Source organism: Micropterus dolomieu, linkage group LG22 (genome assembly GCF_021292245.1).
Source record: "Micropterus dolomieu isolate WLL.071019.BEF.003 ecotype Adirondacks linkage group LG22, ASM2129224v1, whole genome shotgun sequence".
NCBI classification, from domain to species: Eukaryota; Metazoa; Chordata; class Actinopteri; order Centrarchiformes; family Centrarchidae; genus Micropterus; species Micropterus dolomieu.
In genome coordinates this window covers 5464500-5481670 of record NC_060171.1, presented here as the reverse complement: position 1 = coordinate 5481670, position 17171 = coordinate 5464500, and the positions used below count along the sequence as shown (strand labels likewise).

At 41.0% G+C, this 17171-nt stretch overlaps 1 protein-coding gene across 1 annotated transcript in view; it reads left to right on the top strand.

The window, feature by feature from the left end:
- The window catches only part of met (MET proto-oncogene, receptor tyrosine kinase), a 67572-nt gene that overhangs the window by 24951 nt on the left and 25450 nt on the right, over positions 1 to 17171 (top strand). The window contains exons 3-10 of the mRNA XM_046037596.1: positions 648 to 851; positions 6919 to 7047; positions 7436 to 7612; positions 8622 to 8779; positions 9419 to 9533; positions 9792 to 9928; positions 10425 to 10589; positions 11005 to 11104. Coding sequence (XP_045893552.1) covers positions 648 to 851; positions 6919 to 7047; positions 7436 to 7612; positions 8622 to 8779; positions 9419 to 9533; positions 9792 to 9928; positions 10425 to 10589; positions 11005 to 11104 — 1185 coding nt within the window. The remainder of the gene's footprint in view (positions 1 to 647; positions 852 to 6918; positions 7048 to 7435; positions 7613 to 8621; positions 8780 to 9418; positions 9534 to 9791; positions 9929 to 10424; positions 10590 to 11004; positions 11105 to 17171) is intronic.

The window sequence follows — 17171 nt, the reverse complement described above, 5'->3', positions numbered from 1 at the left end:
GAGAAAAAACATGGGGTTTGCCCAGCTGGAGAGGGAAAAAGCAGTTCATGGAATGAAAAACAGCATGAAAGTCTCCTCACTGTTTCCCATGAAATCCTGCCGTCCCCAAACTTCTGTTCAACAAAGAGTATACTTGCCCTTGAGGTACTATCACACTGAGACCTCCATTACGAGCACAGCCTGATGAAAGAGTAGCTAAGGGGAGCTTAGGAGGTTTGACTCTTAACCCTCCCCCATCAGGCCAGATATGAAAGGAGATAGTTCAACATGATATTATATAATAAGTAGTTTTAGGAGAGCAGTCTGTTTGGACAAAGTGATCCAATCTTGCTGACGATTCCCAGAAAGAATGGTACAGTCCATTAACTAATATTTGTGGCAATCAATAGTCTTTACTTCCTGCTCCAGATTTTCCTTCTTAAGCAAAGTTTAATACTTTGTGTGTGTGTGTGTGTGTGTGGGGGGGGGGTTATATTAAACATGACCACACTGATTTTCTGATTTCTGCACTTTATGTCCTATCCATTTCACGCCTGTAATTACAATAAGAAGCACTCTCTCCACTATTAATCTCGCTGTCTATGTTGTTATTCTTTGAGTACACTACAAGACATTTTGTCTGACTGATGCCTTTGGTTACTTTGCAGAGTTCATCAGACGACTGCGACCCACATGAGGGAATCCATGAAGGGAAAGAGGGCGAGTATCGCCTGCAGGTGACCCAGTTTGTCCAAAGGTTGGAGTACTGGCAAAAAGATTTGACAAACACCCTGGTTACCTCAATCACAGTGGTGCCAGTCCATGGCCGTGCAGTGGCATACCTGGGCACCGCTGACGGACGCCACATACAGGTAAAGAAGTCACATGGTTCTGTCCTTGGTAATTTTTTGCAATAAATGTTTTTAAAAGACTGGCAGGAACCTTATTTGCATAGAAATTGTTCATGTAAATGCCTCAGGACGTTGGTTTGAGAGTAGTGAAAGTGCCCTGCTGGAGACACAACACACAGCTGCAGGTGCCTCTACTAGAGGCAGGTTTGGGGAAACTGTGAACAGCAACAGGACCTTTCTGTTTGCAGAATTTGCTTACATTTGACCTATGCTCAGTGAGCCTCCAAAAAGCCCATGTTCCAGTCTGCCATCTGAGCAAACACAGTCCATTACACCTATAATTGTAACTATCCATTTGTTAGCTGCTTTCAACGTCTCATACATGGCCTGTCAGTACTGCTTTTAGGTAGAGATGCACCGATTGATCAGCCTGTGACCGGAATCGGCCGGTTTACAGCGTGATCAGTCTGTCAGATTTACACGCATGCTGTGCCACACGATGGTTCACATCAGATATGCTTCCTTGAACACTGGCCTTGATTGCATGTTATTTTTTGAAGAGTCAGAGACCACTCTTCCTTTTAGCAGGTATTTGGCTTCCTGGTTTTGTAATTTGCAGATTAAAAGATGTCTAGACATGAGAGACAGGCAGACAATTTACATTCAACTGTCTTTCAAATATGGTCATTTAAATACATTTGAAACAGTGGCTGTATGTAATTGAGATGTTGGGAAAAAAACATTCTCTTTTCAGCCAAATGCATCCCGGTTTCATGTCTAGACGCGCAAATCACCCAATCAGTGTTAAGCGAGAATACATTTTTATGACTTTCCAGATGTGGCACATAACAATTACACTACAATAATTTTGGAGCTTTTAGTGCCATTGCACATGCAGTTTAAATATGGATTTGGTGTGCTGATCATCAGTGTAAAATACACTTTTTACATTTTGGCATTCAACCTAATTAACTCAGTATGAATAGCCTGTGTAACTGCATTTCAGACTGTGACTCAGTGTAGTCACTTTCCCTCCTGTTTCATGTGGTGTTTATAGTTTTGTGTCAATCCACTCTTAACTGTACAACTGTATGCATGCAATGGTTACAGCTGCAGAGTAAAGTGCAGCGAGTGACATTGTATTGGTGCATCAGTGTTGGGCCGAAAACTACGATGCATCGAATTAAACGCATAAAGTAAACGCTGAATTACCTCACGTGTTTTTGAAACACAAGAATGAAAAGACAGGCATGGGGGGAAAAAAGGCAAGGGAGACATGGAAAAAAGGGCCGACAGCTGCATTGAAAGGGTGGGAGGGAAGGACGGGGGCTAGAGACGGTGGTAGTATGGTGCAACGGGGCTTACAAGCCGAACGGCACGTTAATGGTGAATGGCGGGGCTTCGCTGACACATTCGCTTGCACGGCATTTTCTGCTCACTGAGTGTCCCATGCAGCTGTTTCTCTACCATCAACCCTCCTTCCCAGACCCTCCTTCAGTTTTTTTTTTTTTTGTGGTTGGCTGAATTGGCTGAAGTTCATTGTTTTAGCTGAAGGGTTTAAGAAGGTCTGAAGTGGAGAGCAGCTGCCCTGCACTGCAATACACTCCATTTTATCAAGTATGATCTGCCTGTCATTGACACAGAGATGAACAGAGATTTCTGACATAATTAATTGAACATTAGTTATCCGTAAATGTTGGTAAAAATAAAGCTAATGTTGAAAACATAATCCTGATTGCAGCGGTATTGCTTTAGCAAAGCATGTCTCTGTTCAGTCATGCAGGTTATATAGATATAAACTGAATTAATTTGATTGAAGTTGAGATGTGGACGGAGAGACCAACGAAAGAGGGTGGAGAAGGAAACAAAGCTGGAAAGATGTTAAGCAAGTGAAAAGTAAAGAAAGAAAGTGGGGAAAAAATGACTGAGCAATAGAAAGGATAGTAATAATCATATTGTACTCACCAAGATACCGTAATTCCAGAGTTCTGGTAATGGGGTAAAATCGCCAGACAAATTTAAACATAAGATGGTCAGGCCAGCCAAACTTTTTGAACAAAAAAGAAGACTTGTTGTTTGTTGTTACCCATCATCACGCTTTTTTTCCCCACCAGATTTTCAACAACTCTGCCTCTGATTGGCCAGTACTCGTTAGTTAGATTGGTTAAGTTGGTTAAGTTTAGGTTTACGATTAGGGTTAGCCAATCAGAGACAGAGTAGGGGGCAGGGCTTAATGCAAAGCTGTGTCCGTCAAGTGAGAATTATCAAAAATCTGGTGGGAAACAAAATGAGGTATCCATCGCAGACCGACTTCCTGGTTCAATTTTCACCTACTGTACTAGCTAAAGAAGTGCGGGGTAGGCTCACAGTCTTCCTGTGAAATGAGGGATTATTACCCACATTTCAAGTGGACTCATGTTCTTACATGAAGGTATGAACGAAGATATAATAAACTGAAGTAATCCATTAAGCACCTTGCTCAAAGGTATCCAGGTCTGACTGCAATGTCTTAGACACTTTCCTTCCACTGATTTTCCAAGGCGTGCATTTGAACTGACGACCCTCCGGCCACCTGTTCTCTCCTAAAGCTAAGCTACAATAAGAATATGTGAGTGGTGGTCGTCTTTGCTCTGGCAGCTCATTTCATTGTTAGTACGATAAAAAGAACCTGTCAACTTTTCATGTATTTCAGTTTCCTGGTTGCTCCCAGAGGACGAGAGAAGAGGGAATATGGAGTTGAGGCAGTGAAAGAAAAAGAGCGTTGTTCCCCCCCAGTGGACTCCATTCTGGCTCAGGAAGTGTTTCCCTCTACTTGAGTTGGACCACTGTGGGAATAACACAGTGGCCGTGTTTATAGGCCAAACTTCCCCCCGCCTGCTTAATACAATAAGCTGTAATTTACACCGCTATTACCTCCAGAGAGATGCCTGTTGTATGGCCTTGTCCCCAGCGGAAAGCCACCCATTATACTCGCTGTTAAAAATCCAACATTGATCATGAGGTTTAAACAGTGGGAGGAATGATGCTGGAAAACAAGGCATTTCTGAGGGTGAGGCAAGGGTGAGTAGTGCATCAGCTAACCAAAAGAAATCACATTTAAAATTTTTAATGCAGTGCTATAGGTATTTACTGGACGCTCTGTTGCATAGTTCCTTACAATGAGTGGATGAAAATATCTTTAAGTGCATTGTGTGGTGTTTTGTCTAGCACAATAAATCACACACACACGTACCATACCTCCCATCGGTTTGTTACAGGCAGCCAGGTGTGTGCTGTACTGTATGTAAATGCTCCATATTTGTATAGCGCCTTTCTAGTCTTTTCGACCACTCAAAGCGCTTTTACACTACATCTGCATTCACACACATTAATACACTGAGCCTAAGTGCTCAAACAGAAACTTAACATTCACACATATTCATACACTCACGGAACAGCCGCCAGGAGCAATTCATGGTTCAGTATCTTGCCCAAGGACACTTCGACATGCAGCCTGGGAGAGCCGGGATTGAACCACCGACCTTCCAATTAACAGCCACAGCTTCATGTGGGTGTGTGATTTGTTTTTGTTGTTTTCAGAATTTCAGTACTACTGTATGTTTTTGGAGGATACATCACATTGCAGCTTCATCTTGACGTGGCAGAGGGATTGTGTCTGTCCGTGGACTATATCTATTTGTGTGTGTGTGTGTGTGTGTGCGCACAATGGAGGAATGGTGTAATTCAGAGAGCTTCATTCAACTGCAGCAACCACACACCCCATTAGAGACCCTGTTTGCTCCCAGGCCTGTAATTGCAGTGTAACCGCAAATGATAAATGCTGTTCCAGGTTTGATGACTGTGTGTGTGTGTGTGTGTGTGTGTGTCTCACATAAGCACTTATTAGGATACAGACAGTGATGTATTTCGAATAAAATACATTTAATTAAAGATTTTGTGACTGCAGGCAGAGTATAGGCCGAAGCTGACTGATTGCCAGACCAATTTCATAGCTGATAAATGCTGCAAAATGTCGATGCAATCTAATATGAACCATTAATAGTAATTGTAAATACACATTTTGAAAGGTCCTTGTGTGGTGTTATTAAGAGTTAGAGGGAAAACAATATCAAATGTATGTGTGTATCTTAAGAACAAAGGTAGCTCCATTATGTTTTTTTTATCCTACGTTTGTACATTGACTGGAAGCAGGGAGCGCAGCTACACTCAGCCAAAAGGCAAAATATATGCCTTCCAACAACTCCCAGTTTTATGTACATGTTGCATCTTGTTAGCAACAAAGTTATTCACAAATACAGTCTTTTAGTAGAGTTAGAAAAGGTTGCGGAACTGTCAACTTCACCATGAGGACAGGACTTTAGATGTGGTGTGTGCAGTTTCCATTTCCATTGTTAAAAATATGTAAGCTAACTTCTTGTTACATCACAATGTCTTGTTTTCTATTGCTACACATGTTAAAAACAAACAGATACAGGTTTGGAGTTGTTTGAAGTCACCTTGGATGGCTAGCAAGCTGTTTGATTCCAGTGGTTGTTAACCTAGACAAAGATTAAATTGATATTGTTCTCTTTATCTAACTTGCAACGTAAAGATAACAAAAAACAGAATTTCCAAAAATTTCAAGTGTTTACTTGACGTTGTGCATCCATTGTTAGAGGCAGATTAGACAAAATAACATATACTTTACTGTCCTTTTAAAAGCACTTTTTCAAATTGCTTTGGTGATATACACCTTCAAATAATGGGAAAATAGTGAAAAAGTTGTGTATGTCCAGTTACCGTAAAATCTAATCAAATGTCCCGTTAAAGTATCAAACTGAAAAAATCCCATCCCCTGCGTTCAGGCCTCCCTTCAAAGGCACTCCCCCAGAGCACATTTTCATGTGATATGATTGTACGGGCAGAATGTGCACAGGTACGCAGGTAGGTGGACAGGCAGGTAGGCCAGTTTATTACAGTCCTGCAACTGCCACATATGGATTGGACACTCATGTTTGTGTCAGAGCATTTGATTTATCGATTGCTGTCAGGATTATAAATATAGCAAAAACTGCTTCTGATATAAATTATCTAAATCAGCTTTAAATGACATGTAATTAAGGTTGCTTCTAAACCAACCCCAGATCTTTGAAAGAGCAGATATTTTGATTTGCCAAACACAGGTTTAGCTATGAACAATAATGGCTGTGTTCCAGTTCAGTGTACTAGGGCAAGAGCCCTGAAATTGTATATGCAGGTGGTATTAGTTACACTTGTGCTTTTCCTGCTATTATAGTACAAAATGTTGACAGTGAGGTCTTTTAACACAATTTCTTCTGGACTATGACACTTGACAAGACACCAAGAGGAAACATTGTAATGGAGTTACTTTAAAACAACTCTGCTTGATGTCAAATTCAGGTCAAGGAACTACCTCAAAAAAAAAAAAGACACAATCTGGATCATATTCCTGCACCAACTCCCAGTCAAGGTGTGCTAGCGCAGTAATAAAAGACTTGTTGAAGACCTGTCTCCTGGTTGCTTCAAAATCATACTGTATCTTTAGCAACATATGTAGCTATTATAAACCCCACTTTTCATTTTATGCCTACAGCATTGGCAAAGTTTGGCTGCATCTACAGGAAGCAGAAGTAGTAGCGAGTGGAGAGAAAAATATTGTTCCGCTATGTGTGGAGTCTTCTCTAGAGATGTTTTGAAGAATGAATAATTAAAATTTTCAGTCAAAAATGCCTATAAGAAAGTTGTTGATCAGTGCCAATAATAATACCCAAATGTCTGATTTAAGTTTACTGTTGAGACCTCTCTTTGATGTTTGCTAATATTTTGTCCATTGGAAAGTAAAGTGTCTCAGGAAGTAGTATTCTTGTTACAAAAGCATTTTGAATGGTGTCTGGTTACCTGTTTGTTGTTTCTGTTCTTTGTTGGATCTCATCTCTAGTTGGCTAGTTTCGTGTTTTGTTACAACAAAGTGACTTTATTGCTCATCTCAGTTACAGTCAATCTCAACTAATGATACTCTGTGTCAGATTCATTACAATGTTTTTGCCACAGTAAGACTAGTGCAATGACGTGTCCTATTTTTTTTCAGGTGTTGTTCTCCCGAGTTGCCTCTCCTCATGTCAATATCCGCCTGGACTCGAGACCCGTCTCCGCCAGTGTAGCACTGCCAGGCGATGAACACTCAGATGGAGCCCTGCTAATGGCCACAGGAAACAAGGTGGGTTTGGAAACACAGAGATTATTAAGGACAAAAATGCACCTGTGGTCAGAACATATTGCCATTCTACAAATTGGGTAGGTTAAGACTGTCCTGGGTTCATCTGTGAATCATAACAAAAACATAATCCTTACAAATGTATTGCTCTAGTGAGATGATTACAAAAACACTCTCATTGAAAGCAAATAAACAACAGTAAACCAGGAGCAAGCCAACAGATAAAATAGAATAATGTTCCTAGGGGCTTACCGCAAGGGTTCTGCAACCCCATCTATTTCTGTCTGACACACTTTATTCATGTTAGACATAAACGAGGAAACACAATTGACTTTCTTAGATCGTAGTTGTCACATTATGCTCCCTGTCTTCAATTCTGTCCTCTTCCTAGATCACTAAGGTCCCTCTGATCGCCCCCGGCTGTGGTCAGCTGACCACCTGTACTTCCTGTCTGTTGTCGTCGCGGGTGACAGAATGTGGCTGGTGTGATGGACACTGCACCAGAGCCAATCAGTGTCCCTCCTCCTCCCTCTGGACCCAGGACTACTGCACACCTGTCATCACTAAGGTAACCACAGCCACTAGATCATAGTGATAATCAGGGCAGGAAGTTCACTTTTTTTGCTCATTTAAACATATAAATTCTCAATTGTTTAGCTGCTGTTTCAACACTGTGCAAATAACCTGAACCTAAATCTAACTTACGTGACTTTGCAGCTTCCTGCTGACTCAGTTTGCTGGAACATCATGTGATCACATCATGCTGGGTTCAAACTTTGTTCAAACTCCCTCTCACTCCTCGCCTTCCAAAAACAGTTCCTATAACCTATCTGTTGAACCTGTGGTCTGTTTGCACTGTTTGTCTCTACATTGTGGCATTTGTGAAGGTCATGGTCCTTCCTGAAATACCAGACCTTTTACAGCTGCACTGTCCTATTTTACACTGCTCTGACATTGTGAGATTTTATTGAGCTCAGTGTGGGTGGTATTCAGTATTTCTGACTTTGTTCCACCCCATGCTGTTAGTCTCCATATAAAAAAAACACAACAATAAGCTACCTCCTCTGCCCTAAATGCAACAAGATGGGTTAATTGGATAAGCATCTGTAAAAACACCTTCCTCTGGGGCTGTTTTACCACACAGACTTTGAAAATGAAAAGAGCCGTAACTCACCGCAGAAAGGCGCTATGAGATAACTATTGTTGTGATTTGGCACTATATAAATAAAATTAAATTGAAAGGTTGCATGAACATTATTCTTCAGTGTCTTGATAGCTTATTTTTCTTAAATCTCATATCAGGATACCTAACATGTGTATCACTTACAAAATCTGGGTGATCAAATATAAGATATAACTTTATTAATCCCCCTTTAGGGGAAATTTCAGATATTTTGATTATGGTACTTCTCCGCTGGTGTAGAACTAATACTGTATTTTTTAGTCCAAAACAGTTATACATACAGGACTCAGTATGAAAGTAAAAGGAGTAGGTCACCACTGATGCTTGTTATGATTATGACTGCAGACCGATGACTAAATGTTTAAATGTTAAATGTTCCTTGTGAATGCATTAGATTTTTCCGACCTCGGGACCTATACGAGGCTCTACAGTGGTGACAATGTGCGGGCGCAACTTGGGCTTCGACAAGACTGAGAACTTCAAGGCCTCTCTGGTAACAGTGGAGGTGGCAGGAGCTCCCTGCAAACTACCCAGACAAGACAATATCAACAGGTGTGTGTGTGTGTTTTTTTTGTTTGGTTCACGGAGTAAACAGGTTCCACATCTTGCTAAATGCATCCCACGCCTGTGTGTGTTTTGTGGGAAGTTGTTGACGTACTAGTTTTTGCAGTCAGTGTGCAGGTTAAACTAGTATACTTATGTCTGTTTAAATGAACACTGTTCCTGCACAGTATCTGAAAAGCCACCTTTGAGAGTCAGAGTGTGTTAAGTGGTGGGTGTTTACGAGAGAAAGGGACCCCTACACTGGCGTCCTATAGGGGCAGAGTAGGTTTAATAGGGGTTATTGTGTTGAAGCAAGAATGTTAAGAAGCCCCGCTCTCTCTCCTGCTGTCTGCTGCATTCAACGCATGACTCCTCTAACTGAAAAATTGCTGGGAAAAATCGCTGCATCCAGACTTTCCGCTCCTCCAAATCCACTGGGGCCATGTCCCATTCAAAAGTCCCTTTTGCTACAAACAACCTCATTACAAACTGGGGAAATAAATAAAAACACCGCCCACCCAATGCCAGATGAAGATGGCCTCTTTGTGTTTTACTGCAGTAGATGATCATTGAATTAGGATTAATGCTGGGTGGCTGTGGCAGGGTATAATGCCTGGTCTGTGTGTTGTTTGGGGCGGTTGTGTTTAGGTGGACTGAGCTGAAGTGTTCCCCAGTGTTCAGTGGGAACTTCACCCCATCAGGGCACACAGTGAAGGTCATCAGTGGCCACATGTCGGTCAAGATGGATGGCTTCACCTTTGTGGTAAGAATGGTGTTAGTCCTTATTTTTGGTTGCAAAAATGTGCGTATTTTGTAATTTATGAATTAATCTGTCTGACATTATGTTAAAAAAACAAACACAACATACAGTATATTCAAGTGAAAGATAGCACACACTGATGAGCAGTCGATCAATGATTGATCTGTGTTCTTCAATTCATACTGTATTTGTGGTCAAAACAGAGAAATTTCACTTTAACAAATTGAGTTATTCAAAGTGTCTGGTGGTCTCTCCGTCCAGGACCCTGTGATCTACGAGATCTTCCCGACATTCGGACCGAAGTCCGGAAACACCATGCTGACCATAAGAGGAGCATTCCTGGATACTGGAAACAAGAGAGAGGTGACGATAGGGAAAGCAGCCTGTAAGATCCAGAGGTCAGTTCACACTTATTTATCCTGTCTTTTCTTTCTGTTTTTCTTTTGTCTTTTGTATTTGTACATTCTTCATAACAGGAAAAGCTCTTCAAAAATTTTATTTTTTTAAAGTCTTTGCCTTTTTCTGTCTTTCTTACAAAGGAATGAGGAAGTTGCACTGTATATGTACATGTGCTGTAGAGGGGTTGTTTTTGTTAGACATACTGAAATGTCTTTTGACATTAACGTAATTTTGCTGAGAAAATGAATGAGAGGATATGTTAAAGCGGACAAGTCTTGCTTTCTTTCAGTCATTGTTTTCCTATTTTCTCGCTCTTTTTTTTCTCATTCTTCCCTCTCAAGCAAGAACCATCAGGAATTATCTGCAGGAGTAATACAAGAGAAACGCATGAATTAGGGGCTAGGACAATGGCTACCACTGTACATACTAACACAACAGTATATCCTGTGTGTTTACTCATTCCCCTCACCCCCTTTCCCGAACCTCCACCATCAGCTTGTCGTCTAACATGCTGACCTGTAAGACGCCTCCACACGGTGTTCCCTCTGAGCAACTTGTGAAGCTGACAGTGGATTCGGTGGAGCGTGACGCCCCTGTGCTGTTCACCTACAACCAAGACCCCATCATCAACAGCATCCAGCCATCACGTTCCTTCGTCAGGTCAGAGTTATATTCATTCATAATGGGGTTTTCAGTATATTTTTCAGTTGTAATCCACAAAGGTTTTTTCTCCACATCCGTGTGGTGGCCTGCGCTGAACTGCTTACACCTTTTTGGATGTTTTAGAAATGATTTGGATATCTATCTTTCTCAATGTCAACTTGACTAAGATCCTTCAAATTTCGGCTTGTGCGTGCCTAAAAGGAGGTACAAGAGAGAGAAAGCAAGGGTGAATTTAACTGAGAACATTTGTGGATTAGCCCAGACAGATTAATGCTTTAGTTTTCCAGCAGGAGGAAGCGAGTAGGAGGTGACGAGTGGCTAAGCTGCTAATGCTAACAGCAGGTCCCTCCCAGTGGGGATCTACTGTGTCTGATGCTGACGCTAACATCCGTTCTCATCCCCCTCACTACAGCGGAGGCTGCACGGTGGCAGCTCATGGCTTCTTTCTTCAGTCCGGCCTCCAGCCCCAGATGGTCCTCACCACCGCTCAGGATGCTGAGGTGTTTCATGTGGTGAGTACAGGAAGCATTTCATAATCCAAAATGAGACATCCATCATTTCATTTACAAGATTTGCACAATCCGAGTTAAGTTTAAGCCTTGGTCAAGTAAAAAAAAAAAAAAAAAAGACTCCCCTGAAAAATATTTACCCCATGGCCATTTTGAGCAAAGGAACTTTTTTCTGGAACATTTAAGGCACTCTCCATGCATTTTGACTGTAAGAATTTTAGTGCAGGTTTTAGCTCCTGCCTCCCAAAAGATCTCCTGCTCCTGAGGTTTTCTAGGTTAACAGGTTACACAGTAAAATAAGCTTACCCAAATTAACAATATCAGAGTTGATTTTAACACTTTATGTGTTATATGAGTCCAGGGAGTGTTGATACCTTAACACTAATTTAGTGTATTTTTTGCTCTTTTGGGAGTTAAAATTTAACACTTCCTAACACTGACCAGTTTTTCGTAACATTTTAGTGTAGTAGTGTTAGACATTAACTCTCTCAGGGGATCATTTGCTAACTATTCAAGTGTTAGCCCCATAACATTTTAAAGGTACAAAGTTTGCTCTTCTATTTTCCTCAAAAAAACACTTGGAAAAGAAAGTAAAGGTGGTCACATTTGGTGTTTTTAAAACATTTATTTTAACACTTGCACCTCAAAGAATTACATTATAGAATGAGCAGATTAGGCATGCAGGTTAACCGCTAGGTGTGCGGTGGCTATTAACAGTATGGCGACATAAGTTATGATGGCTCACCATTGTAAAACGGCCATGTGAGAGACCAAGAGAAATATCAGCTAAACAAATACTAATTCATTTACTTATCAAACAGTGTTAAAGGTTAGACTCAGGTCAAAAGCACGGTCCCTAGATTCGCAGCAGTCAGTGCTTTCATGAAAACTCTACCGGTGTGTGTAGGCCTTCGCAGTGGGGGTGACATGAACACTTCAGGTGTAACAGAGTTAAGAGTAACGAGTTGAGAGTTAATATTTATACAATTACACTTTGCTTTTACACTCGGTTTTGACACCAACTACTTATCAACTGAGAGTCAAAGATAATGGATTTGACTCTGTCAGGTTAGATTAACTCTGCTGCTAACACCAAAAATGTAACTCTTCTCAGCTTACTGTGTAGGTTAACCTGCAATATTGGGCAAGGCTGACAATCCCTATCACCACAACAACTTTGCACTACTATCAATATGAACACTTAGGGTGGAAATTTCTTTTAATGCTAAAAACTGTGAAACTATTTGTAGAGAAAGAGAAATTCTGGCGTGTCAATCTCCTTTTTGCATCTCTGTGCGTCTCCTTTTAAACATCTGTACAAACATCAAATTGACATCATAATTAAAACTATTGTTTTAATATTTGTTCTTGAGATGCAGTTAAAATGTAAGATGTTTGTGAAACTTTTGGTTTCTGATTTAGTTCCTTACTTTAGTTCCTGCAGCTCCTTTTTATTTTCAAACACCATGCTGTCACATACATGGTATTGTCATTATATATACTAACGCCCCCAAAACCATCTAGGAGGAAAAAAAAGAGTTGGAAAAGAGCTAAAGTGTCAGACAAACATGAGAAGAAAGGAAATGGAAATCTGTGGGATCTGTAGGATCCAGCTGTCACCTCTGACTCATGCACAGTAGCAGAGGCAGAGCGAGGCATTTAGGGTGCTCTGGCTCTCCTCACCTCCGTCAGACTTTATTTTACTTATTGCAGGATACACACACACACACACACATGCTTGAATCACATCATCACTCCCTTAGACTGGCTGGCCTTTACAGCGATGGCCCGGAGGTGTTTTAAATTATCTGACCCATACACTTACCAGGCTTTCACCACGCTGGCTGCAGGCCTTTAAAATGTCTGAAATTGATGTAGCTTAATCATAAAGGCCTTAAAAAGGTGTTAATGTTTATAAAATGTCACCCAGGTCATAAGTCAAATGAAGCAGGAGTTGCTGTTTTTAGTCATGAAGACATTTTGAGATTTCATCAGTGCATCAGGCATTTGGACCTGGACAAATGACACTTACAGCGTCTGAAGTAATAATACTGACCACAGAAACTACCCGCCATGGCTTCCCTCTGTGTGACCTTCTGATCCTATCATATAGTGCACTTGGATAACAGCCTCACAACTTGGTTTTCATTGCAGTTGTTGCTGAAATGATATCAGATCCTTTAAAAAAAAGAGAGAAATGGAGCATCTTCATCAGTCAAACTGTGCACAACTCTCCAAGTTTAGAATTTATTTAATCTATTTGCAAGTCCTACATTACCTGGACTGAAACAGAAAAAATATATAGCAACTGGAGATGTTCTCTGTGTATAAACATGGTAAAACATTTCAAAATCTTTCCAACAATTTCAAGATATTGACATTTTAACAACAGCAACTCTAATTAGAGGTAGCTTGTTAAGAGACATATTCTTTCAAAGTTAAGGTGACATTTCTTAGTGCGTCATAACAAACAAAGCAAAGGTGTATTGTTCTCCCTGTGTGTGTGTGTGTGTGTGTGTGTGTGTGTGTGATGTTTGCCTTTGGGAGGCAGTTTGAGGACAAGCAGTGCTATGTAATGATGTTATCTGTCATCCTGAGGCACACACTGCTGCAGGTTCAGTCAGGAGACAATAATAAGCTCCGTAAAAACACACACTGATACAGAACGCGTACACTCATGGAATAAGATTTCCATCTCAAATCTTGACATAAAATCCCTCATTCTGTGATCTGTCTTTCTTCCTGTTTGTCTCTCTGTCTCTCTCTCCTCTCTTTTTCTCTCTCACACACACACACGCACACAAACACTCCATGCAGTGTCTCGTTTTTCAGTTTCCCTTTCCCCGGTCATTGACCTGTGTTCAGGTCAGTGGTTGATGGGTCTCTAGGGAGCTCAGGCTTCATTACACACAAACAGCGTGAACAGACTCAGCTTGAGGACTCTGGAATCAAGCTTGTGATTCAGAAATTGCTGGTTCGAATCCCTGATTCACTTGGCAAGCATTTGGACTTGCATCTACCACTGCCCCCTGCCTCAGCAGTTGCCATTTTGAGCCCTTAGTTTCTACGTTCTCCAGTGGAAATGACCTGAGGGTCAACCGTAGAAGACTGTTGCTGAAGTTTCTAGGTGTGAATGTAGGCATCTATATGAGGTAAAGCAGTATGTTTGGTCAATGATTAGAGGTTCAAAAAACTCAAATTGGACAGTTGTAAGGCTGTCAATAGTCATAGTTTATATTTATAAAATATTGTTTGGCATAACTTTTGTGTAAGATCACTTTTTTGTGCATGTAAGAGGTTTGAAAAGTGAAAAAGCCCGAAAGGGAGTTACCATCTCCCACAAAAAACACTGCTTCTGAATTGCCTGAAAGCAAGTCGATTGTAGTCCAGCCTTTACTTCCGTAACCTATCTGCATCACTATGTAACCCACTTAATAATGCTTGGCTAGTGTTAGATAGATAAAGTTAGATACCTTCCAGACAGTCAATTGACAAAATGTTGTTTTGTGATGTAGAGACAGTGCACAGCTAAAATGTTACGTATAAAATATGAATAAATTTGTTACAGACATTAATAACTTACCACTCTGAAACGTCTTGCTCCAAAGCTGGTTCGGGTTGTTCTGTCTGGGCTCGAACATGTACCTGAACCGAAGCCGTGGTTAGCAGCTGAAGGGGCTTTGTTTTGGATCACATTACCTTGCTTGTCAAGACCCGCCCTACTGTGATTCTGATTGGCTAATAGTCCTTACCAATACTGTACATGTGCAACTCCCAACAAGATAGAGACGCCTCACTTGGTAGCTAAAACAGAGCGTTCAATACACAGGCTGGAAAGAGGAGCTGCAGCAATGTGCAGTATGACAAAAAATATGGTGTTTTTTGAAAATTTAACCATGTAAACCTATTCTGGTACAACCCCTAGAAAATGCTGAACCTTAAAAATTAGATTATATGACCTATTTAACACTGAAGTTTCTAGTCAGTTTAACGCATGGTTACATCTGTTTCATCAGTGGGTAGGACACAGCAGAAGCACTGTTGCCCTGGTTACCTGCAGTTTATTATAATTTGCTCACTGATTTAGGACACTAGTTAACAGACTGGAGCAGTGTTTCAGCTGACACCTGCCAGTAAGTCAGATATGCTTGTGGCCCAAGCATAATATAATTTAATAAACTCTTTGTTTATGTATAGGCTTTGAAATTTAAATTGCCAAATACAAAATGACCAAAAATACACTCTTCAGTTTTGGCTTGTGTATGAAACAGTCAAGTTTAACCTGTAATTTCACCTGTAATCTTAGATGCGTAGGGTCATTCTGTGTGTTTCAGGATTTTCTTTATGTGTCAGCATTGCCCATTTACACCTGGGTATAGGGTTCAATTCACTTTCAAGTCAATAACACATGCTGTGACTGTCTTTAAAACCATGCAAACTGGGAGTCTTTTACTTACTGAGATGTGGCGAATCAATTGCTGTATGATGACTGAGAGACTGTGTGTTGAAGAAAACTCTTGCCCTGATGTTCATTTTAACCTGGAATAACAAACCAGAGAGTAATGGCAAAAACAACTGTCTCACTGAAGTGAGCCTGTATAAAATAAGACTATCATAACTAATGATTTAGGATGGGATCATGCCCTGTAGGGCCCCAGCTGTCGCCTGTTAAATTCCTTCCAGTAAACGGGATGAGTTAAGGCTCAGCCTGGGAAGGGACAGTATAAGTGTCTTATTGTCTTAACCCCTCAAAATAGAGGCAAATCATCTTTCACAAACGGACATACAGAGGTTCCCGTCACCACTGGAACAGTACTCTGGGTAATGTGAACCAGCCTGTCATGCCTCAAGAGCTACAGTACATTCATAAACCTAAACTGTGGGTGTGCGATCGATTTAGTCTCCCACAAGAAGCCGCTGAAGCCGAATGATGTTCACTTCCGTTGACGTAATCAATTCTCCAGTAATACAAGAATATTTGACTTGTTAGAGTGTGCACCACGTATAGGTTAAGTGTCCTTAGTATAGCAGCCTGGATCTGGCCCGTTGAGACAAGGCTCAAAACAACGAGTTGTTTCCGAAATGCAATTGTTGTTGTTTACAGGACACAGTGTGGGTCCATCGTGAAAAATGTATTAACAGACGGAACCACAGGAAGATATGACGCTTCACCACGGGTGGAACCACTTTGCGCACATCAAAAATTTTATATCCTCATTATATACCTTAGAGCATGTGAACCCACATCTTATCGGATCACTTTATTTAGCGCCCATGTAAAAACGGCTGAATATTGACCATTTAAGGCAGCTACTATAAAAAGAAATGACGGCAAAAGAATTATTTTTTTTAAAAAAGAGAGAGATCTTTACACTAAAGCAGATTGGAGAGAGGAAGAAACCAAGACTTGTTAACAGCCAAGAGCAGAGGTTCAGCGGTCTCAGCTGGAGTTGGAGCATAAAAAACAGCCAGTGTTGACTTGATATCTGCCTTTCAGATCTCCAGTAAAGCCTGGTCTCAGCCAATCTCAGCTTTCCCACAAACATAAAAGAGTTTATTTTTTTACGATCCGTCATGAAAAGTTTGCATGGTCACAAAGCCTATGGAGGCTACACATACACAAAAACACTGCAAACAAGTGATCTATGCATTTTCAGAAATCACTCTCAAAGTTTGGGGAGTAGAGTTCCTCATACCAGCGTTGCTTGCCGGACTGCACCATCACAGATTTTAAGTTTAGTTTAACTGTAGGCTTCACTGTAGCCAGACACCTGTCGCCTGCATTCACAAATTGGCTTGTTTCAAGTGAGACTCCTCTTCCTATGTCATCCCAGCAGGCTACATCTATCCAGCTGACACCTGAATGCCTCATGTAGCCTCTTTCCTTTCCCATACCCCCCACAGCTGGCGGGTATCTGAGAGAAGGAAATATATGAAAGTGAATGAGTAACGTTTTCCCGTCTGTCAGCAGTCAAGGTGCTTCAAAGCTTCAACTGCTTCCAGAATAGAGCGGCTCATTGGCAGAATAAAGAAAGAACAAGTAATACATGTGTCAACGTAAAACAGTACA